This window comes from Papio anubis, chromosome 4 (genome assembly GCF_008728515.1).
Source record: "Papio anubis isolate 15944 chromosome 4, Panubis1.0, whole genome shotgun sequence".
NCBI classification, from domain to species: Eukaryota; Metazoa; Chordata; class Mammalia; order Primates; family Cercopithecidae; genus Papio; species Papio anubis.
This window is the reverse complement of record NC_044979.1, coordinates 119,758,024-119,783,554: the sequence shown is the minus strand read 5'-3', so window position 1 is coordinate 119,783,554 and position 25,531 is coordinate 119,758,024. Positions and strand designations below refer to the sequence as shown.

The 25,531-nt window shown below is 34.2% G+C and overlaps 1 protein-coding gene across 3 annotated transcripts in view; it reads left to right on the top strand.

Annotated features, from left to right (window-relative positions):
• The window catches only part of ZPBP (zona pellucida binding protein), a 150,305-nt gene that overhangs the window by 99,393 nt on the left and 25,381 nt on the right, over nucleotides 1-25,531 (top strand). For all 3 annotated transcript variants that reach the window (XM_003895987.3, XM_009202967.2, XM_009202968.1), the window contains one exon: nucleotides 4,728-4,905. In XM_003895987.3, the coding sequence (XP_003896036.1) occupies nucleotides 4,728-4,905 (178 nt within the window). The remainder of the gene's footprint in view (nucleotides 1-4,727; nucleotides 4,906-25,531) is intronic.

Sequence of the window (25,531 nt, the reverse complement as noted above, 5' to 3'; positions counted from 1 at the left end):
AATGATGACTTAGGATTTTTTTAAAAGCAAAAACCTCTTATAACCCTTTACAGATTTAGCTAAAGAGCAGATTAGTGCATTAAGAGTATTTTGTTGTGCTTTTATTTTAATGCTTAATTTACAGACAAACTATATAATACCCTGTTGAATTTAATGTATCCACACATGAAATTTCTTTTGCAAGATTAATTTTTACAGTTTTTCCACAACTTGTTTGAACTTTTAGCTTTATCTTATCAAATTCAAAACAATCCTAAATTAACCCTAGTCAAAAATTTACATTTTGACAACATCTGCATTTTACCAATAATCTTTAAGACTATTTTTATTTTTCAAAAATTAATGTCATGTGAACTAAAAGGTACCACAGCTTTTATTTTCCTTTTAAAAAATATTTGATCCAAGTATTTATCATTCTTTAAAGTCAGTTAATTAGAGCTCTTTTTTATAGACATCACACACACACACACATGCACACTCACACACAAAACACATATATAACTACACAGAAAGGCAGAAGAAGATTCAGTAACTATAAGACTTTTCGTTTGCCAGTCTCCTCATTGGATTATTGGCCTCTGGATGGAACTCTCTAAGGCTAGGAAAGGCTTAAAGCAAGGCTAGGAAAGCATGCAGTTTCCAGGGCCTATTAAACAGGTATAGCTGGAAGATAAAAACAGATTTTGAGAGGGATCTATCCACCTCTAATTCCTGGGGCTTCTTTAAGAAAACAGAGGTCTCTCCCAAAATGGAATTTGTGGCACCTTTTCTGTTTTTCCCAAGGAGTCCCAGGCCATGAGAAATTATCTTAGGGTGTCTCATGCATGCATTAAGATTGGCAAGGCAAAATGGAGAAAAATAGTTTAGTCAGCTGAGAAAAAAATCTTTTTCCAGGAAAATAAAGTTCAAGAAGAGAAAAACATAAAGGCCTTTTAAATATACTCATAACTTGGATATCCATTTTGAATTAAGCTGAGTGCTCTTTAAAAAAAATCCTTTTAAATCCCTTATTACTTGACTTTATCCATGCCAAACAGCCAATATTTGTAGCTTTGAAACTTTATCAAAGGTAATCTCCCAGGTGCTCAGAGAGGAAAATTCAAGGCGGTTGGTGGAGGGTAAGAGAATCAACAAATGTCAAAGGTCACACAGATAGCAAACCAGAAAGGACTCACTCCCCTAAGCCAAGATTTGAACCCAGGCTGCCATTGTAAAATGTTGGAGGCTAAAACAAAGCACTGCCACCTGCTTACAGTAAGATCATGCTTCCAAGGACATAAAACAAGATGAAGGCCTGCAGCAAAGTTTGCCACTGACCAGTTTACCAGACTGGCTTTAATAGAGGGCCTGTGGAGTCCTGGGCCCATATCGCATCCTTAGGTACCCCTCTTTTTGACAGAACCGTAAAGACATGTAAAGCACTCCAGATTGGCTGTAACTTAAGACCAGCCTCACAAATCCTTTTTCATAAATAAAACTTTATGGAGAATATAAACAGTGATAGTTAGGGTCCTGGCCTAGTAAAATGTCTTCTGAAAGGAAAAAAGCCTTTCGTGTAAAAGTTAACTCTTGACTTGGTGGAGTAAAAAAAAAATAAGAAAATAAAAACAGCTTAACGTTCAGGGCTGTGTTAACTGGGGGAAGAACCTCTTATTCTTGTGCAAATGGTTTCCTTCAACAAAGAGGGAAACTTAATTGCTGTTTCTTCCCTGGGGCTGGAACAGAGCTGGACTTCTTGGCCAGGGGAGGGGAAGACCCTGTGGACACACACGTGGCAGGGAATGCTGGCCAGCCTGCCACGCAGGACCCTTTGGGCATGGGCCCCAGCCCCAGCTGGGAGGGAAGGGGGAACAGGTGATGCTGCTTGCCTTTTAGTCCCATGGGTGCCTGCGGCCATTGGGGTGGGGTGGTGCCATTACAGTCCTGAAAAAAAGAAGGAAAATGCCATAGAAAAGGCTAGGTTAGACCAAGGTTGACATTCCTGACCCCCAAGAGCAATGGTGGGTAGGGGATGCAGTTTCTTCTACTCTCAGAAGTCCAAGGACAAAAAGGCTCAGATACAAGAGGGGAAAAGATGCTTTGGTCTGCATTTTACTCACCTTTCCTCATGTCCCCACATGGGCCACCAAAATGATGCAAGATATTTTGCTCCTTAGTTCAGCTAAAATCCAGGTCCTTATCACACAACCAGGAAAAATTAGGCATATGGACACATTGAAAGTTTGAGGAGAGTGGAATTTATTAAAGAAAGCTCTCAGTGAAAAAAAAGGGGTTCTGCCAGCAGGCTTCCAACTCACAGATTGAATACCAGATCACCACACATATGAGCTGAAGAGGACCCTTCTCACTGCTTAAGGTGTGAATCCCCACTGGCTGCACCCCCTTTTCCCAGTGTGCAGGCAGGCCCCCAGTCTGTTGCCAGCATGCACAGACAAGACCCTGGGCAGGTTCCCACATCTGCACAAAAGCATCTGAGGTAAACACTTGTGGGGCAGGTCGGGGATTCTCCAGGGATCCTCCCTTATCTGCCTCCTGCATCTATCACTAGGTTTTCTCAGGTCTAACTTCATTTAGGTTTTTTTTTTTTTTTTCATGGGGTATTAGAAGCCTAATTAGGCTCTGTATGACCTAATCTGAGTGATTAGGAGTGTGTCTCCTGACAGTTTTAATTATAGTCTCAAATTTAAATGCAATTACTTTCATAACACATTTATACATATTTTGAATATCCTTTATCTGAAATGGTTGGAACCAGAAGTATTTTAGATTTCAGATATTTTCAGATTTTGAAATACAGTAAGTCTTCACTTAATTTCATCAATAGACTTCTGGAAACTGCAACTTTAAGCAAAATGACATATAACAAAACAACTTTACCACAGGCTAAATGATATAAATGAGAGTTAAATTCCTCTGGCATATTTCTGGTTGCAAAAATGTAACCATATTTCAAAATAAAGACCCAAAACACTTCTAATATTAAACATTGAAATAAATGTGAGAAACACATATATTTAAGAAAGAGTAATTAAAACAAAGTGTGATAATTATTTACTTGTTCCAGTTCAGTGTCACTGGTGGCTGGAGCCTATTCAAGTAGCTCAGGGCTCAAGGTGGGAACCAACGCTGGACAGGATACTATTCCTTCACAGGGTGCACTCACACACATCCACGCTTACTCCTAGGGGGACAATTTAGCCATGCCAATTAATGTAACATGCATCTTTGAGATGTGGGAGGAAACCAGAGTACCTGGAGAAAACTCATGCAGACATGGGGAGAACATGCAGACTCCACGTGCACAGTGGCCTAGCTGGGAAGCATTTTTTTCTCTTCAACATTATAACAAAATGACATTGAAGGAAAGAATATTATTTGAGGACTTGCTGTATTTGCATATATATAATGAGATATCATGGGGATGGGACCCAAGTCTAAATAGAAAATTTATTTATGTTTCATATATACCTTATACTAGTGGTCCCCAATCCCCCGGCCTTGGACTAGTACCAGTCCATGGCCTGATAGGAAACAGGCCACACAGCCAAAGGAGAGTGGCAGCAAGCAAACATTACTGCCGGAGCTCCACTTCCTGTCAGATCAGTGACAGCATTAGATTCTCATTGGATCACAAACCCTATTGTGAACTCCACATGCAAGAGATCTAGGTTGCACGTTCCTTATGAGAATCTTAATGCCTGATGATCTAAAGTGGAACAGTTTCATCCCAAAAACATCCTGCCACCCTGGTCTGTGAAAAAACTGTCTTCTGTAAAACCATTCCCTAGTACCAAAAAGGTTATGAACCACTGCCTTATACAGATAACCTGAAAATAATTTTATGCAGTATTTTAAGTTACTTTATGTATGAAACAGTTATTTTATCACCCTTTGTGGGTGTTTTTGCATGGGAGAATCTGGGCATTATAGAAATTGTAATGGAAGGAGTGTAACTTACAAGATATTGGAAGAACTCAGTAGACATGAGGTGCACCATTAGTGGTTATAGATCAGCCTGTGTGGTCCATTTATCCCTGCTCCTGACTAGATTGGAGGTGCAAATTAGTGTGGCAGAGTGGAGTAGAACTAACTAGCTTGTAGCAGTTTGAATTTATGCATACCTCATACATGAATGCGTAGATTTTAGCAGTCAGAGAAGTCTAAGGCTCTTGTTAATTTTAGGAGGCAAGCCAGTATAATTATTACAAACATACAGATAATTACAGATCAGAATGGTGCTTTTTTTGACTTAATTTTTGAAACAGAGCTAGAAGTTGTAATGTGTTATATTTTTTCTTGTTTTTAAATTAAATTTTTCTTTGTGAAAAGAGTTGATGTTGTGCCTCAGGATAAGCTTCTTACAGATGCTTATAATATATTATTTTAAAGTACATTACATTTCTTATAATTCAATCAATTTCAAAGAGCTTTCTTGATTTTGCTCATATACTTATCCATATATTATTCAAAATACAAAGGGACCAAAAAGTTTGGTTATATCTTCAAATGATTTCTTTGCATTGTAATTGGAAGTACATTTAGAAATATTTGATGTATATAGATGACATCTTTTCAGTTTTGTGTGTTTTATTTATATTCTACGAGTGCTAGAAAAAACGACTTTGAGACTTTGTTTTCTTCAAATTGTAAATCCACATGCATCCTTATTTGTTCTAAAATTACATTTTTTATGGCTAACAATTCATCAAATTGTATTTATATTTTAGGCTAAAAATCTCATAGAGAGATTCTTTAATCAACAAGTAGAAATTCTTGGCAGACGTGCAGAACGATTACCTGAAATATACTATATTGAAGGTACTCTCCAAATGGTTTGGATTAATCGCTGCTTTCCAGGGTATGGAATGAATGTCCAGCAACATCCAAAATGTCCTGAGTGCTGTGGTATGTAATGAATTATGATTTCATGTTTCATATTGTTGAAAATTTACTTATTTTCATTAAGCCTAAGTGAATGCGTATCACTTATTTTTACCATCATTTAGGTATTTTTTCATAGTTTATTTAAAGTAGTGTATTTGAAAAGACTATGTGAATCTAAAGATGTGAAAGAAAAAACAGTCTGGCTTAATTTTGGCCTTGGTATTAATATTACAGCAAAGGAGTTTAGGATCACTAGGCAGTTATCTGGGAGGAAACACAAATAATAGTTATGAGTCACTTAGAGTTCCTGACTTAAAAAAAAGCCAATTAACATATCTTTTAGAATCTATTATTGATGAGTTTAGGTTTGTATAGTCTACAGTAGACATCTTTGTGACTTTTTCCTTCCTTTTGAAATAAGTATATGAATTGTTTTATTACCAATTGTTTTTTCTAACTTTTGGTCCTAGCACTACAGTATCTGAGCTGCTCTCTGATGTTTATTCTTTCTTTTTCATCTTTACTATAGAAGAGAGTTCTGTAGAGGCTGTTGATTTAGATTGAGCACATGAATTCAAAGTCTTTGCATTTCTATTATTGAGAGGTTAATGGGCCAATTAATTTTCAGTCTTAAAAGAGTTTTAAAAATTTATACTAATGTCACTAAATTTATACCTGTCTTAGTCTCTTTCATATTGCTGTAAGAGAATACTTAAGCCTTGATCGTATATAAAGGAAAAAAGTTTATTTGTCTCATGATTCTGATGGCTGAAAAGTTTGAGATTGAGCATTCAGTGATGGCCTTGGTCTGCTTCTACCTGTGGCAGAAGATGAACGTGAAGGGGAGCCTGAGTGTGCAGAAATCACATGGTGAGAGAGGAAGCCAGAGACGGGGGCAGGTGCCAGCCTCTTTTGTATAGCCAGCTCTCACAGGAACTAATAGAATTAGAACTCGGTCACCCCTGAGGGAGGGTATTAATCTATTCATGAGAGATCTGCTCCCATGACCCAAACCTCTCCCACTACACCTTACATCCCAACACTGCCACATTTGGAATTAAATTTAAACATGAGATTTTGTGGGAATAAGCAAACCATATCCAAATCATAGCAATATCATTCTCATTAAGTCATTTCTTTTTTTTTTTATTTAATAAAATAATTTTAAGTATTTTATTTAACTATTCAGTAAGTATTTAAAAAATAATTTTAATGTTCTTAGAAAAGTAACCCATGCCCATTTCCAAAAATTAAACTGGAGAATAGGATCCATGGGGTACAGAAGGAAAGGAAGTCTCTCTCCACCCCAGCCATCAAACTTCACTGTCAGATGTAGCCATCACAACTAGTTCCTTGTATCATCGTGCATATACAAATGTGTGTGTGTGCATGTGTGTGTGTGTAGATCTTTATGCATATAAGTGGTGTGTGTTATGCATATTGTAATACATCTTAATTTTTTTAAATTAAAATACATAACTTGGAGATTTTTTCTATATCGGTACATAACTCACATTTTTAATGTTTGTTTTGTATTATATTTTATGGATATAACTGAAATTATTCAATGAGTTACCTATCATTGAACAACATTTTTAAGTTTTTTTGTCACCATTAAAATAAACATGCTGTATATCTTTTTTTCTAATGGGTGCCTAAGTAGAAATCATGGTTAAAATGGTATGTAGATAATTATCAAATTGCTTCCAAAGAGATGCAAAATTTACAACTACATTAAGTGTGTACAAAATGCCTCTTTTCACTCAACATGATGAATACAGTATATTAAGATTGTTTAGGTTTCTTATCAATCTCATGGATCATAACATCTCATTTAAATTTATTTAATTAACTTCTTTTTGTGTGTGTGTGTGTGTTTTAAATTTTTTTTTTAAATTAATTAATTATTATTATACTTTAAGTTGTAGGGTACATGTGCATAACGTGCAGGTTTGTTACATATGTATACTTGTGCCATGTTGGTGTGCTGCACCCATCAACTCATCATTTACATCAGGTATAACTCCCAATGCAATCCCTCCCCCCTCCCCCCTCCCCATGATAGGCCCCGGTGTGTGATGTTCCCCTTCCTGAGTCCAAGGGATCTCATTGTTCAGTTCCCACCTATGAGTGAGAACATGCGGTGTTTGGTTTTCTGTTCTTGTGATAGTTTGCTAAGAATGATGGTTTCCAGCTGCATCCATGTCCCTACAAAGGACACAAACTATAATACCACACATCTACAGCCATCTGATCTTTGACAAACCTCAGAGAAACAAGAAATGGGGAAAGGATTCCCTATTTAATAAATGGTGCTGGGAAAATTGGCTAGCCATAAGTAGAAAGCTGAAACTGGATCCTTTCCTTACTCCTTATACGAAAATTAATTCAAGATGGATTAGAGACTTAAATGTTAGACCTAATACCATAAAAATCCTAGAGGAAAACCTAGGTAGTACCATTCAGGACATAGGCATGGGCAAAGACTTCATGTCTAAAACACCAAAAGCAACAGCAGCAAAAGCCAAAATTGACAAATGGGATCTAATTAAACTAAAGAGCTTCTGCACAGCAAAAGAAACTACCGTCAGAGTGAACAGGCAACCTACAGAATGGGAGAAAATTTTTGCAATCTACTCATCTGACAAAGGGCTAATATCCAGAACCTACAAAGAACTCAAACAAATTTACAAGAAAAAAAACAAACAACCCCATGAAAAAGTGGGCAAAGGATATGAGCAGATGCTTCTCAAAAGAAGACATTCATACAGCCAACAGACACATGAAAAAATGCTCATCATCACTGGCCATCAGAGAAATGCAAATCAAAACCACAATGAGATACCATCTCACACCAGTTAGAATGGCGATCATTAAAAAGTCAGGAAACAACAGGTGCTGGAGAGGATGTGGAGAAATAGGAACACTTTTACACTGTTGGTGGGATTGTAAACTAGTTCAACCATTATGGAAAACAGTATGGCGATTCCTCAAGGATCTAGAACTAGATGTACCATATGACCCAGCCATCCCATTACTGGGTATATATCCAAAGGATTATAAATTATGCTGCTATAAAGACACATGCACACGTATGTTTATTGCAGCACTATTCACAATAGCAAAGACTTGGAATCAACCCAAATGTCCATCAGTGACAGATTGGATTAAGAAAATGTGGCACATATACACCATGGAATACTATGCAGTCATTAAGTCATTTCTAATTGTTCTTTTCTCCTTTCTTTCTGCAATTTAAGTTAGATTAAAAGCCTTTTCATAAAATAGACCACTAAATATTCCTTTTACTTTGTTTTCTTTGATTTGGCTAGAGTTATCTTTATAACTTTTTGTGTTTCGTTATTGTTTAAATATGTGAACTTTCAAAGAAATACAGTACCAAGGTATATTATGAAATAGAATACAAATTAAATAACTTCCAACTGTTAACTCTGTAACTATTTTTAAAATTGTGGTTATATATATTATTTTATATATATAAAAATCACTGATTTTATAATTTATATATAAATCATATGATTATTTATATCATATAATATATAATATATTTATGTATAATGTAATATATACAAATTATAAATATTTATATATGCCATATATAGATCATGCATAAATATAAAATATATAATTATATATTGTATATAATTAATAATATATGACATGTATAATTAATGATGATATATATAGATAGTCTGAAACAGACTATGACAGGTATAAATTTAGTGATATTAGTATAAATTTTTTAAACTTTTAAGACTGAAAATTAATTTATATATTATATATGTAAATATAATATAATGTAATATATTACATATAATATAATACATATTATATATTACTCCTGAACACAAATATATAATATTATATATTTTATATATATATATATATATATATATATATGAAACTCCAGAACACAGATAAGGGTAAAGAAAAACATAGAAATACCCAAAAATAAACTGGAACATAGTAGTTAGACTGTCTATTACATGCATTTATATCATTATTCCAAAAAGACTTAAGATAAACTAAAATTGTTAAAATATTTGCATCTCCTTAATTATAAGTATTTTGAAATTGTCAAACATAGCTCTTTCAAGTGAAGTAGTAGTTTTAAATGTCAGAATTACACATAATTTTATCATTAAAATTTTTTTTGTATTTAAAAACTTTGGGTAACAACACAATTGTAATGTTTTCTAATTTCATCATGTAATGATTACACTCAACTTATGTGCTATGCTATTTGATCAAGTTAATTAATTGTTTTTATTCGTGTCATAAGAAGTATATGAGAAAATTTAACATGAATCTCAAAAATATTTTCTGTCTCTAAAATACTGTTTTGTTCTTCTGAATATTTGATCTCTGCCCACGGAGTTTATATACTTAAGAGATGCATCCATGAAACAATTAGGGAACAAAAGGCTGTTAAACTTAAAGGAAAAAATACAAGAAGATTATATAAAGAAAACTGAGTTAGCAATAGGATAGATCAGAAAGGTTCAACGTAATTGTGATACGGCTTTCTTGGTGGGTCTTTGAGTCTTGAGGAAGTTACTTTGCAGTATACCAGGATAGCAGGTACCATCCAAGCAACAACATGAATGAGCATCAAGTTTATGGGGGGAAATTTTGCTTAAATAAAATAAAATTTATTTTTTGGATTTTATGGGCTCATCATCATTGTTCAATAGACTTATTAATTAGTGAGTTGCCAAATTTCATTTTGTGCCATCTTATGGTTAATAAACATTTTAATTTATAATTGTCTTTGTGTTATTCCTGTTAAGCAAGATTCAGTTCCCTTAATGCAATATTCAGGACCCCATAGGATAATAATAATTTTTGTTCATTTTACAGAAGGTCATCACTCTAACATTTTAGAAAAGCATATAACTACTCAAAAAGATACTTAAATGTTTCTCTGAATAGAAAATGACTTAACAAATTACCCTGTGTTTTAAATTAGGATAACACTAGTTAAAAGACAAAATTAACACAGTAAATGAACTTAAAATCTATTCAAGTATGAAACTACTAGATAAAATGATGATGAGCTCATAAAATATATGAGATATTTCATAAAACAACTTCGTCCAGAATAAAATGATATACCATGTTTATATTCAACAAACAAGATTGAGACAAAGCATGTTTATGACATAAGGGAAGTTTGTTTACTTTCTCCATAGTAGATGAAAGAAGCACCAGATTTGTTCTTTTCCTTTGGATATCATTCTTTACTCATTTAATTTTACTTTCTAGATAGCAGACAAAGCTAGTTTCCTTATAAATTAGTGAAGACTTGACATTTCTACCTACATTATTTTTGTTTTTCCTAACTTATTTAGTAATTTTAAATTAAGTTGTACTGCAAAGCTTCTCTGTGACTTGACATTTAGCGTTGCTTATTATGTACATCTATTGTTAGTCAGTTTTGGTACTTTAAGGAGAGATTTATTAAATTTGTGAGTTATCAGTATCTTATAATTTTATAAATTATATAATATACTACAACCAAAGACCAGCCAAATATTACATTGTTTTTAAGAGAATATTGTTAAAACACAGATTCTGAAATGCTTTACTTTTCAATTTCTATTATTTCTATTTTTGTGTAGCTTGTATATTCAACTTTCCCCTATTTTATTTCTACTAATTTTTTTCAAAAAACAAAAAAAAAACCCAACAAATTTGTAGGTCCAGTAACATTCTTTGACATAATACCCCAGTTCTCCTTCCTATTTTTTTTCTGTTTAAACTATGGCAGTGGTTTTAAAACTCTTACGTGTGTATCAGAATTTCCTAAAGATTTTCTCAAAATATATCCAACGTTTATGAATCAGAGATCTACATTTATAAGCTTCCTAGGTGATTCTTATATACACTGAGTTTGAGATATCTGAGTATTAATGTTGATAAGGCAACACATAGATAGAATGTCAGAATATTAGTTTTGATAAGGCAATACCTTGTCAGGATGCCCATGCTTCTACTGAGGTAGCAGACTGTTTGCCATTGATTACTATGGATTAAATATGTAGCTCAATAATAAATTGGACAACTTTTTTTTTCCTATTGCTTTCTCTTTTTTAAAAAAACGAATAGCTGGCCGGGCGCGGTGGCTCAAGCCTGTAATCCCAGCACTTTGGGAGGCCGAGACGGGCGGATCACGAGGTCAGGAGATCAAGACCATCCTGGCTAACACGGTGAAACCCAGTCTCTACTAAAAAATACAAAAAACTAGCCGGGCGAGGTGGCGGGCGCCTGTAGTCCCAGCTACTCGGGAGGCTGAGGCAGGAGAATAGCGTGAACCCAGGAGGTGGAGCTTGCAGTGAGCTGAGATCCGGCCACTGCACTCCAGCCTGGGCGACAGAGCGAGACTCTGTCTCAAAAAAAACAAAACAAAACAAAACAAACAAAAAAAACGAATAGCTACTGCTTATTCAAGACTTTTGATAATCACATGGAAATTCCAGTAGGGAGTTCTTTCATTGTGACACAGATACTGTGTCAGTGGTCAGAAATGATTAGGTTACAGGTTAGCGTATTTAATCATCTTGAGATGGTTTTATTAATAAACTGTACATTTGTACTTTTAGTTAATTATGCAGGAAAAACAAATTGTTTAGTAGGTGAAATTTTTTTTATTAAAGCATTTCAGAGTCAATAAATTTATCCTACTCAGACTTGCATCCCTGATTTTACATCAGAGGATCAGAGACAAAAAAATGTTTCCTTTGCAGCTTTTTCACTACATGTATGTAAATAGTTTCTATTATCAGTATGAAATAAAATTCATCTGCCTTTTAGACCCACAAAGACATTGTTCTTATTTTGTATCATTATATTTCTGAAGAAACTAAATAATTGAAAAATCATGGCCAATGGATAGGTCATTCTATGGATTAGCAGTGTGGAATGCCCAGATTTTCCTTAAATAGATACATTTTATTTTTATTTATTTACTTTTTGAGATGGAGTCTTGCTCTGTCACCCAGGCCGGAGTGCATTGGCGCAATCTCGGCTCACTGCAAGCTCCGCCTCCCTGGTTCATGCCATTCTCTTGCCTCAGCTGCCCAAGTAGCTGGGACTACAGGTGTCCACCACCATGCCCAGCTAATTTTTTGTGTTTTTAGTAGAGATGGGGTTTCACCGTGTTAGCCAGGATGGTCTCAATCTACTGACCTTGTGATCTGCTAGCCTCGGCCTCCCAAAGTGCTGGAATTACAGGTGTGAGCCACTGCACCTGGCTGATACATTTATTTTCAGTAAAAGCAGTCCATGTAATTTGAAAAACTTATTTGAGTGAAACTGTCTTAGATATGTTGAAAAATTAACAATATCATGAAGACTTACTGGGTCAAAAGCTAAAAAACAAAAAGTAGTGCGTCTCCTGGCCATGCTGGAGTAGCTTGTAGCAGACCCAAGCTCTTTCTGGAAAAACTAGAAAAAGATTGTAATAGTAGATTAAGATGCGTGATTCAATAAAATTTAAAAATTACTCATTCTATTAAAGACATTGGTAAAATGTCAGGGCATGAGGATTCAAGAGGCAGCATATCTCCCTTCCTTTCTATCATGGATAGAAGGGGTGTGTGGAAATGCATGACAGATACCAAAAGGCAATAAGATGACATGTTCATGTGCTGAAATCAAACAATTGTCAACTTATAATGCTATACCTGATGGAAATATCATCATACATGATGGAAAATCAAAACACCTTTAGGCATAATATGTGAGAGAATTGTTGTAGGCAAATCTACACTCAAAGAAGGACTAAAGGGAATTTTTCAGTTAGTTTAAAATGATCCCAGGTAGAAACATGTTCATGCAAGATGGCATAAGGGGCAATGGAAAGGAAAAACATAGAGATAAATGTAAATAAATATTGACTACACAAAAATATATAATGCTTTATGTGCTTAAAATATGTAGCACTAAATATATGATCATGGTAACACCAAAAGCAAGAGGGAGTAAATAAAATTAAAATGTTTTCAGTTTCAACTATTGTCTAGAACTGGTATAAGTAATGATTTGTATTAGATGTAATAGTAGATTAAGATGTGTGATGTATTCTTTAGGACAACCACTAAAAGATAGTAAAATAATATGTATGTAACAATTAGTAGATAGAAAAAAAAAAGTTACCCCAAAACTCCATTTTATTTATCCGAAAAAAGCCAAGTTGGAAAGGGGACAAAAAAGTACAATTGGAACCAAAAATGTTTCACTGAAACGATCAATTTAAATTCAGTGTGTATGGCCCAGAGTCCCATCTCTACTGCCTCTTCTCCTGAGATACTGGAGACCCGAGGTGACTCTTATGAAGCATTTGTGACCTGTGACCTGAAGGAATTAGATTGGTATGCAGGATACCAGGACATCCTGGAAGCCGAAAAATGATAGCAGAATAGAGGCTTTGCCAGCACACCTCAGCCACCTGGAAACAGCAAAATAGTGTATATAGAGAAAATTCACACTGAGAATGTTTATACAAGGAAGAACACGGGAGTTCAATATAAAAGTGAAAGAAAACTTTGTATTCTGGGAAAAGAAGATGGGCAGTAGCCCACATGAAGAGGTCCAGTGGAAAATTGTGTGAAAGCCCAGTACGTGAGAGGGAGAGTGAGTGTCTCTGTGATACACATTCCCACTGGGTAGCCAGGCAATCCAGGCCACAGCAGAGCTCCTTGACCCTCTCAAACCCTGAATCTGACTTGGGCAGCAGTCAGGAAACTATGAGAAGGAACAGCACCGGGAAGTGTACCAAACATGCTCCTGGACCTGGGCACCAAAAGAGGAAGCCATTTCTTTCCTAGATCCTAGGGAATTGCTTGGGAACATGCCAGTTAGCACCAGTGACACTCACTGGTTTTGAGAATCTCAGACTGGGGATTGGCACTCTGGTCTTGAGCAGGGTAGGAGCCCCCATAGCCAGAACTGACAGATGAGTGCGACACCCCTGACCCCCGCCACCTTCATGGAACTGTAGCAGGAAGCTATTTGCCTGAGTTTCACAGACTGAAAGCAAACTGCTTGTGACTTATTGTCCCCACTTGCTGCCAAGGTCAGGGCATGGGAGGGAACGCCACTGGGTCCAGAGGATAAAAGCAAAGTGGGTCCCACAACTGCTCACTAGGCTGTGGAGCTAGTCACTCCATTTCCCTGTGCTGGGTCTTTGGCATGGCAGCAGTTCTTCCAGTCCTCACTGGGACATTTCTCTAGGGACCTGAGAACTGCTATCTGACCCCCATCAGATCTGGTGCTTGCATGTCCCGCACCGGGGGACTTGAGTGCAGGTTTGCCCAGCTCAGTCCTGCCCAGCTTGGCCTCCCGCCTGGGCTGGGCAAATCTGCACTAAAGTCCCCCAGTGTAGGGGATGGAAGCACCAGATCTGATGCTATTTTATTCCTTTCTCTTAAAGTCTTGTTAGAAAGTAGTTTGAGACTACAGAAACATGCATATTCATCACACATTTGGCAAATGTGTGGACAAAGTTTAACATCAAATGATGAACTAATTTTAGCATCCAGTGATAATTCCTGCATGTGACAATTGTTTCTGTGTTGTTTGCCTAATGGCAGTTTCTTTATTCATTATTCTATATTTATTGATTATAATTCTGCTCTAAGGGAAAGTTATATTCTTTCCCAATTTATTATTTTTTTGCCATTATGGATTTATGAATATTGTGTTCTTTTAGTTATTTTTCATTGCCATCATTATTATGTTGTTCAAATTATCCAAAATTTCACCATTATAGTTTATCTAAAGTAAAATGTGTACTCATTCAATATACCCTCCTCATTTTTTTAGCAATTTCTCACTTTGTGGCTTCATAACATGTTCCAGGCCTGCCTTCTAATTATCCTGCCCAAACCTTCTGATTAGCCATGTCTCCCAGAAGCTCTGCTTTTTTTTTATTGGTAAATTATACATGGCATAAAATATAGAATTTTAACCATTTTTAAGTGTAAAATTCAGTAGTGGTAAGTACATTCACCATATTGGGCAATCATCACTATCCATTTAGGATCTTTTTCATATGGCTATCAAAAATTGTATTAATTAAACAATAACTCCATTAGCCCTTCCCTTCATCTCCCAGTAATCTCCGTTCTGTTTTTGATCTCCATGAATTTGTATACTATTGGTACCTTATATAAGTGTAATCATACAGTATCTGTCTTTCTGTGTCTGGCTTATTTTAGTTAAAGTATTTTTAAGGTTCATTTATATTGTAGCCAGTATGAGAACTAAATTCCTTACGGTAGAATAATATTCTACTACATTTATCTGTTCATTTATTAATGGGTCTTTGGGTTGTTTCTATCTGTTGGCAATAGTGAATAATGCTTTTATTAGCATTAGTATACAGTTATATGAATTCCAACTTTCAGATATTTGCATATATACCTAAGAGTGGAATTACTGAATCATATGGTCATTCTGTGAGAGGTCCAACTTTTTCACAACAGCTGCACCATTTTATATTACCACCAGCAATATACAAGCCTTCCAGTTTCTCCATTTCCACACCAACACTTACTTGTTTGTTTTCTACACTAGCCATCTTAGTGAATATGAAGTGTTCCTCATTGTGAGCTTGATTTGCATTTCTCTAATGACTAATTGATACTGAGCATCTTTTCATGTGTTTATTGGCCATTTGTATATCTTCTTTGGAGAAATGTCTGTTTAAGTCTTTTGTCTAATTTTAAATTAGGTTGCCTTTTTGTTACTGAGTTTTAGGAGTTCTTTATATATTCTAGATATTAATACCTTATCAAATGTGTGATTTTTCAAATATTTCTCCCCATTCTGTGAGTTGTATTTTTACTCGCTTGATAATGTCCTAAGTGCACAAAGCTATAAATTTTTGTTAAGTCCATTTTTTTCTTTTGTTGCCTGTGGTTTTGTCACCATATCCAAGCAGTAATTGCCAAATTCAGTGTAATCAGACTTTCCCCCAGAAAAGCCTGATGACGATGAATTTTTCCAATTGGAGTTAAGTCTAGATTTTTTCTTCTGTTGTCTATGGTTTTATTACTGTATCCAAGGAGTAATTGCCAAATTCAGTGTCATCAGACTTTCCCCCAGTGTCATTAGGCTTTCTAACAGTTTTAAAGTTTTAGCTTAGGTGTGTTACTTACTTTAAATTACTTGTTTGCTGTGTAAGGTAAGGGTCCAACTTCATTCATTTGCATGTGGATGTCCGGTTTTCACAGCACCATTTGTTGAAAAGACAGTCTTTTACCCATGGAATAGTCTCAGCTTCCTTGTCAAAATCAGTTGACAATTTGTGCAAGTGTTTTTTTTCTGGGCCCTCTATTCTGTTCCATTGGTCTGTATGTCTGTCTTTATGCCAGTATCACACTGTTTTTATTACTGTAGCTTTGTAATACATTTCAAAATCAGGAAATGTGGATTCTTCAACTTTGTTCTTTTCTAAGATTGTTCTATTTGTGGTACCTTGAGATTCCATATGAATTTTAGGATGAGGTTTCCTATTTTTGCAAAAACATGCTTGGCATTTTGATAGGTACAATACTGAATCTGTAGATTGCCTTGGGTAGTATTGCCATCTTAAAAATATTAAGTCTGCCAATCCATGACCACACAATGCCTTTCCAGATATTTATGAGTTAATTTGTTTCAACAGTATGTTTTAGATTTCAGTGTACAAGCCTTTTGCCTCCTTGCATACATTTATTCCTAAGCATTGTATTCTTTTGAATGTAACTGTAAATGGAGTTGTTTTCTTAAATTCCCATTGGATTATTCATTGCTAATGTACAGAAATGCAGCTATTGTTGCATGTTGATTTTGTATGTTGCACCTTTACTGAATATGTTTGTTAGATATAAACAAGATTTTGATTTTTTTAGAATCTTGAAGATTTACACAAAGATGATAATGTCATCTGTGAACAGATAATTTTGCTTCCTTTCCAGGTGGATGCCTTTTGTTTATTTTTCTTGCCCAATTTCTCTCGCTAGAACTTTCAACAGTATGTTAAATATAAATGAGGATAGTAGACACCCTTGCCCTGTTCTTAATCTTAGGGGAAATGCCTTCATCATTTCATAATTGAGTGTGATGTTAGCTGTGAATTTTTCATATAAAGTATTACCATGATGAGAGAGTATTATTCTATTCATACTTTGTTGAATATTTTTATCCGAAAAAGGGGTTGACATTGGACAAGTGGTTTTTCTGCATCAATTGACATGAGCCTGTAGTTTTTTTGCTTTTCATTCTGCTAACGTAGTATATTGCATTGATTGTTTTTTCATGTGTTAAATCTTTCACGCATTCTGGAAATAACATCTTCTTGGTCATTGTATATAGTCCTTTACTATGTTATTGAATTTTGTTTTCTAATATTATATTGAATTTTTGAGCAGTAATCATAAGGGATATTGGTCTGTAGTTTTCTTGTAATGTCTTTTCCTGACTTGGGTGTCGTGATCATACTGGCTTCATAGAATGAGTTAGGAAGTTCCTTCCTCTGCAAACATTTAGATTGTGTATAAGGATTTGTGTCACTTCTTTAAATGTTTGTTTGAAATTACTGGTGAAACCATCTTGCTGAGCTCTTCTTTATAACAAAGTTTTTGATTACTGATTCAATTGCCTTACTAGTTATAAATCTGTTCACATTTTCTATTTCTTTTGAGTCATTTTTTATAGATTATATATTTCTATAAAGTTGTTAGTATTATCTAAGTTATCCAATTTGTTGGCATACAGTCGTTCATAGTATTTTGTTATTTTTCTTTCTGTTTGTATAAAATCAGTAGTAATGTCCTCACTTTTAAATTGTGATTTTTAGTAATTTGAGTTCTCTCTTTCTTTTTCAGTCAATTTAGCTAAAGTTTGTTCCCTTTTTTGATCTTCTCAAAGAACCAACCTTTGTTTTATTTTATTTTATTTTTTCTATTTCCTAATTTATTTCCCTCATTATGGTGATTCTATGTTTAGTTTTATCTCCTTTTCCTGATTCCTTAAAATGTAAATTAGTTTACTGATTAGCAGTCTTTTCTCATGTTTGATGTATGTGTTTCCAGCTATAAATATCCCTCTTACCACTGCTTTTGCTGGATGGCATAAGTTTTTCTATGTTGTGTTTGCATTTTCATTTGTCTCAAGGTATTACCTGTTTCTTTTGTGGGTTTTTAAATTTTTTTATTGATACAGGGTCTTGCCTTGTCACTCAGGCTGGACTACAGTGACACAGTCATGGCTCACTGCATCCTCAACACCCTGGGCTCAAGTGATCCTCCCACTTCAGTCCCCTGAGTAGCTGGGACTAGAAGCATGCACCACCATGCCTGGCTTATTTATTTATTTATTATTCTGTAGAGACTGGATCTCACTATATTGCCCAGGCCAATCTCAAACTCCTAGGCTCAAGTCATCTACCCACCTAGGCTTCCCAAAATGCTGGAATTACAGGTGTGAGCCACTGCACCTGGCTGCTTTGGTGTTTTCTATTTTGACCCTTTGAGTGTTTGATTGTATTGTTTAATGTCCACATATTGTGATTTTCAGTGTTCTTTAAATGATTGATTTCTAGCTTTATTCTACTTTGATTAGAAAATATACTTTGTATGATTTCAGTATTTTAAATTTATTTGAACATTTTGTGATTAAGCACATGATCTATCCTGAAGATTGTTTCATGTGCCCTTGACAAAAAAAAAAGAAAAAAAAATGTATATTCAGCTGTTGTGTGGAGGGTTCTGTATAATACTCTTAGGTCTAATTGGTTTATAGTGTTTTTTAAGTCCTCTATTTTCTTATTGATCTTTTTTCTCAGTGTTCATTCATTATTGAAATTGGGGTACTGAAATCTCCAACTGTTACTGTAGAACTCTCTGTCTCCCTGTAATTCTGTCAGTGTTTCCTTCATATATTTTGATTCTCTGTTTGAGTATTTTAAGAGCTGCTGAGACTGAGTTTGTTTTTCTGTACATCTATTGAGAGATTGTTTGATTTTTCTTTCTTAATTTATTAACATAGGCCACACATGTGGCTCACACTTATAATCCCAGAATTTTGGGAGGCTGAGGCGGATGGATCACCCTGAGGTCTGGAGTTCGAGACCAGTCTGGCCAACATGGCAAAACTCCGTCTCTAATAAAAATACAAAAATTAGCTGGGTGTGGTGATGCATGCCTGTAATCCCAACTACTAGGGAAGCTGAGACACAAGAATCACTTGAACTCGGGTGGCGGAAATTTCAGTAAGCTGAGATTGCGCCAGTCACTGCACTCCAGCCTGGGTGACAGAGAGAAACTCTCTCTCTCTCTCTCTCTCTCTCTCTCTCTCGAGATATATATATATATATATATATATATATAAATTTATTAACATAAACTTTTAAAACTCTTAAATCAAATTTGCATCTCTGAAATAAACCCAACTAGATTCTTATATATTTTCATTTTTATACAGTGCCATTTGCTAACATTTTTGTAGAAAGTCCTTTTTCTGCATTTATGAGAGACTGGCTGTAACCTTCTTTTCTCATACTTTTCTAATCAGGTTTTGACACAACTTTATGTCAATCACCTTAAATTGATGCGTGATTTATCTTTCTTTTCTCTCTTCTGCATGAATTGGAATAATTTCATCCTTATGTGGTTTTTTGTTTGTTTTTTTGACCATGCTATTGAAGTTGTCTGAGCTAGGTTTTCTTTTTGGAAGATTAATTTGAAGAAATAATCTTTTCTTTATATTGGTTATGATATCATTAAGATTGTATATTTTGTGTCAGTTTTGTTATATTTTCTCTTGTTATTTCCATCTTAAATTTAAATTTAATGGATAGTTATATTCAGGTATATAATTTAAAACTTATTATGTTATAACTTACTACTTAAGATACATAGATCTTATGTGGGCAACTACAAGAACGTTTAGATATATATAGGCTATAAAAATATTATATAGTATTATATAGCATATATATTGTATTATGTATGTATGTATAAAAATATGTATAAATAATATATATATCACTAATCACAAGTTTACATCAATAGAAGGAAAATTTTCAATATTACAGTAATTTTTCCATCAGGTCTCTTTATAGTCCATCCTGGCCCAGAAGTAATTATTAATGTGACATCTATCACCATAAATTAATTTGCCTATTCTTGAACTTCATTTAAATGGAATAACAATATTATGTCATCTTTTGTGACTAGCTCTTGTATTCATCCTATGTCTATGAGATACGTTCTTATAGTTTTATATGATGATAAATATTTTCTCCTGATATGCAGTATGCTATTTACTAGAGTCAGTTTACCCATTCTGTTGCTGATTGGAATTTATTTGTGATATTATTAATAGTAATTATTAGCAATTACTATTAATTATTAATAGCTGTGATATTATGAGTGTAATTGCAAGTCGTGTTATTTTTCATGTTTTCAGAAGAAGTATTTTCCTTGAGTATATATCTATAAATGGAATGGCTGAGTTATAGGCCTGGCATATTATACTAGCTTTAGTAGATACTGCTACACGATATTTTCATGTGCTTGCATGATTGTATTTATATCAGTAATTTATAAGAGGTCTAGTTTAAGATTATATGTTAATTAACATTTAATTAATCAATTCCATATATCTTGATATTTTTTGATGTAAATCTGCCAATTCTGTTGTTTTTCTTCAGCTTAATTTTTGCTCTCCTAGGTTGCTATATTTTTAGATAAATTTTAGAATCATTTCATAATTTTTACAAAATACATGTGAGTGCTTTGATTTGAGTGGAGTTTAAAATATAGATTAATTTTGGAAAATTTGCATTCTTATAATATTGGTTCTTAGAATCCATGAACCTAATATATCTGTCCTTTTATTTATATCTCTTTAAGTTTCAGGAAAAATATTTTAAATATAATGGCTTTCACTCTAGAGGTCACACACATTACTGAGTTTGGAGTATTTCCTGATTTCTTTGTTTAGTTCTTTAACTTAATAATTATATAGAAATGTGTTGTAATTCTGAGCATTTGGTAATTTTCCCAATATGTTTTTTAAAAAAATTAGTTCTAAATTAATCTGCTGTCATGAGAAAAAATACTGTATTATTTTGTCTTTTCATACTTATATTTAAGTATATTATAGTATGCTGTTTTGGTTACACAACTACCAGTAGTTAGTATTTGAGCATATATTTTTCAGGGACATAATTCAACCCAGCACAACCTGCCCTGTGGTTGTGGCTCTCAAAAATTGCTGGCAATCCACTCGCAAAATATATTCACACTGTGCCAGATCTTCAAAAATCTCATCCCACCCAGGCACGGTGGCTCATGCCTGTATTCCCAGCACTTTGGGAGGGCAAGGCGGGCAGATCACCTGAGGTCAGGTGTTCAAGACCAGCCTGACCAACATGGAGAAACCCCATCTCTACTAAAAATACAAAATTAGCCAGGCGCGGTGGCGCTTGCCTGTAATCCCAGCTACTCAGGAGGCAGAGGCAGGAAAATTGCTTGAACCCGGAAGGTGGAGGTTGTGGTGAGCCAAGATGACACCACTGTCCTTCAGCCTGAGCAATGAGAGTGAAACTTCATCTTAAAAATAAATGAATAAATAAATAAAAAAAAAATAAAATAAAAAATCTCATCCCATTGCAACATTAACTCTAAAAGCTTACCTAAATATTATCACCCAAGAAAGTCCCAAATTATCATTATCTAGGTCATGTCAGTCTTGTATGGATGAGACTCTAGGTATGATGCATCTTGGTGCAAAGTTCTTCTCCATCTATGGATATATGGTCATAGAAAACAAGTTACCTGCTTCCAAATTAAAAGATTGGGATATGCATAAGATTGATACTCTCATTCCAAAAGGAAGAAATTAGAAGAAAGAAAGGGGTCACTTATCCCAAGGAACTTTGAAACACAGAATCATTAGATTTTAAGGCTTGAGAGTAATCATCTGTGGTTTTATTCTCTGCCCACCGGACCTGCAGAAGCTCTGCCCTCTGGGCTCATGAAAGCTCCATTCTTCCCTACCTCTGGAACTATTACTATGGCTGGATCAGCCTGTGGGCCCATTGCTCTTCCATCAGAGTCATGTTTTTCTTTTTCTTGAAGAACAGCACAAGCTTGAGGCCAGGTAGCTCTTTTAGCCCATTTTCTGCTTGTAGAATTTTGGAAATCCATCAGTCCTCTTTCATTTTATCTTTCCTCTGTCTCCGTTAGTCTAAGTAAACATTGATACAGCATTCTCAAAAATCTTGTCTGTGCCATGGAAATTTACACCATTAGATGGGGGATCCTCCACAGAACTTTCCCGCATAACCCCATTTCTGTTGTGGGCTTCTTGGATGTTTGACTAGATCTGTGAGTCACAAAACTAATCTCTGCAGCAAAAGTTGTTTATTTCTTCTTAGAAAAGTTTTGATTGTTTGTGTCTTTCAGGTAAAAATTTCTGTCTAGCATTGCTTTTGTTGCACCTCACAAATTTCAACATGTTGTATTTTCATTTTCATTCAACTCAAAATGCTTAATAATTTCACTTAATTTTTTTTGAGCATTTGGTTGTTTAGAAGAGTGGCATTTAATTTCCAGATTTTTAGGGGATTTCCAGAGATTTCTGTTTTATGGAAACCTAATTTAATTATTAGAGAATGTACTTTGCATGCCTGAATACTTTTAATTTAAAATGTTTTATGGCCTGGTATATGGTATATATATTTTGGTAAATGTTCCATTTGTACTTCAAAAGAATATGTATTTTTCCCTCATGTCATATCTATATATAGAGACATATATATTGATACTGAGAGAGAGTGAGAGACAGAGACAGAGAATGGGAGGAGAGTTCAGCAAATATAGATTAGGTCAGTTTTATTGTTAATTTTACTTAAATCTTTTATGTCCTTTACTGATTTTATGTCTACTTATTTTGCCAATTATTTAAAGAGGGGTATTTTATCTTTATGACTAAAATTATGGAAGTGTCTGTTTCTCTTTGCAGTTTTATGAGTGTTTGTTTCAAGTATTTTTAAGTTCTGTTATTAAGTATATAAATGATTAAGATTTTTATATGCTCCTGGTTAAATCCACTCCTTTATCATTATGAAATGTCCTTTATTTTTTGTAATAGGTTTTTCTCTGAAATGTACTTTGTCTAATCTTAATATTGTCATTGCAGCTTTCTTTTCATTATTGTTATCATGGTGTGTCTGAGTTGTTTATGACTCCATTTATCTGACTTGACCTATTAGGTACAATTTGTGTTTTTTATTTTGGTAGTTGCTTTAGGTTTATAGTATATATTATTAATTTATCTTAGTCCACCTTCAGGTAATATTATACTTTATATATAATGTAAGCATCTTAAAATAGTATGCTTTATTTCTCCACTTCTGACTTTTGTGCTGTTGTAGACATCTGTTTTAGTTTTACCTATGTCACAAATCCTGCACTACACTATTGTTATGCTTATTAAACAGTCAGTTGTCTTTTATGTGGATAGAAATAACAGCAAAAAAATCTCATGTATTTACTCATGTAACTACCATTTCCAGTAGACTTCATTCTTTGGTGTAGACCATTTCCATCTGCAGTAATTTTTCTATGGCCCGAAGGACTTTATTTAATATTTATTTTGGTATAGCTTTGCTATTGAGGAATATTTCCTTTTTTAAATATATCTAAATGTCTTCTTTTACTTTAATTTTTGAATTATTTTGTTTGGTGGGTATAGAATTAAGAGTTGATAGTTTTTTTATTCTTTATATATCTTGAAATTGTTGCCCCTCCTGTGTCTTTTCACTGTGATTGTTTCCAATGAGATATCTGCTTTCACCTTTATCCTTATTTTTCTTTTTTGTCTGATGATTCTTTTAAGGTTTTATCTTTATCATTGCTTTTGAGGAATATTAGTATGTTGAGCCTTGGTGTAGTTTTCTTCACAATTCTTTCTTTTGTTTTGGCACACATAGGTAAGTTGTTTGGAAGCAGTTTAATCATTTCTGGTATTGCTCTTAAGATTTATTAGCTGGGCCAATTATTTGTTTACATTAATTATATTCCACTTACTGGGACAAGACTTTTCAATTTGCTCTGTCAGCCTGTCATTCTTGGTGTTTTCAAGACTGACTCCTGGGAGTATGCACTATTCTCATCCCTGTGTGAACATTGGGTTGTCACCTTATAATATGGCAGACAAGATCCAAAGTTCATATCCTAAGGAAACAATGGAAATCCATGATGTTTTTATGACCTAGCCTCAGAAGTCACCTAGTGTCAGTTCTGCCATACCCATAAAGATCCTCTTATGTTCAAGAGAAGGTAACTCAGACCCCACTGCTGAATGAAGTCACATTGTAAGAATGTGTAGAATTAGCATACGGTATTTGCCATCTTTGGAACATGCCATTTGCCAAAAAGTCCTTTGCATTTCCATATAGATGTTAAAGTTAGCTTGTCAATATCCATTTTCAATAAGCGAGGATTATTTGAAAAGAATGTGGCTTCATGTCTGTAAGTGTGATATATATCTCTCTCTTTAGGGATTCTTAAGTTTATCTCATCAGTATTTTACAGTTTTCATTGATGGTGTCTAATACATTTTTTACCCTATTTTAAATTGATTTTTTAATTTCATTTGTTGGCTGCTGATATAAAAATGGAAAATGTGTTTTGTATGTGGGCTTTGTTTCCTGTGACCTATTAAACCTATTTCTAGGGGAAAATTTGTATATACCTTAGGATTTGATACATAAATCATCATGTGGTCATTAAATACAGTATTGCTTATTCCATTTAACCTTCATGGTGTCTATTTCCTCATTATTTCTATTACAGAGCCTAGAGCCTCGAGTAAATATTTAATATAAATTGTGAGAATAGCTATGCTTATCTTTCCCCCAATTTTAGAAAGAAATTATTCAATGTTTTACCTTGAAACAGGTGTTAGCTATAGAAATTTTTTAGATACCCTTTATCAGATTAAGAAATTCCTACTTATTCTTAGTTTACTAAGATATTTTATTGTGGATAAGAGAGTTGGATTTTGTTAAATGCTTTTCTCTGTTATTGAAATAAAGTAGTTCTGTTTAATTTGTTGAAATATACATTGAACCTTACGTTCTTTTTTCAAACTCCACTTTATCATCATCTATTGCTGTATCTAATTTGCTAACATTCTAAGCATTTACATTATTTATATTACATATTTTATTATAAATCCTTTTTCATTTTTATTATGCTGGCCTTTCAAAAACAAGTTGGGCAGTATTCTTTCCTCTTCCGTATTCTGAAAAAATAAACCCATAATAACAATTTTTTTTTGCTTAAATGTTTCATTGAATTCACCAGTGAAATCATCTGGGCCTAGAACTGTCTTTGTGAGACAATATTTTAATCCTCTTTATTTAAATATAATGTGTTCATTTTATACATGTAATTTTAATTTTAAACATTCCAATTTTAACTTTATAGCTCAGTGAGTTATGGCAAGTATCAGAGCTAACATTTAACTAACATCAGTTAACTAACATCACTATGAAGATGCAGAAATTTCCATAACCCTAAATGATTCCCTTATGCCATTTCACAATCTCTACCATCACTTATTA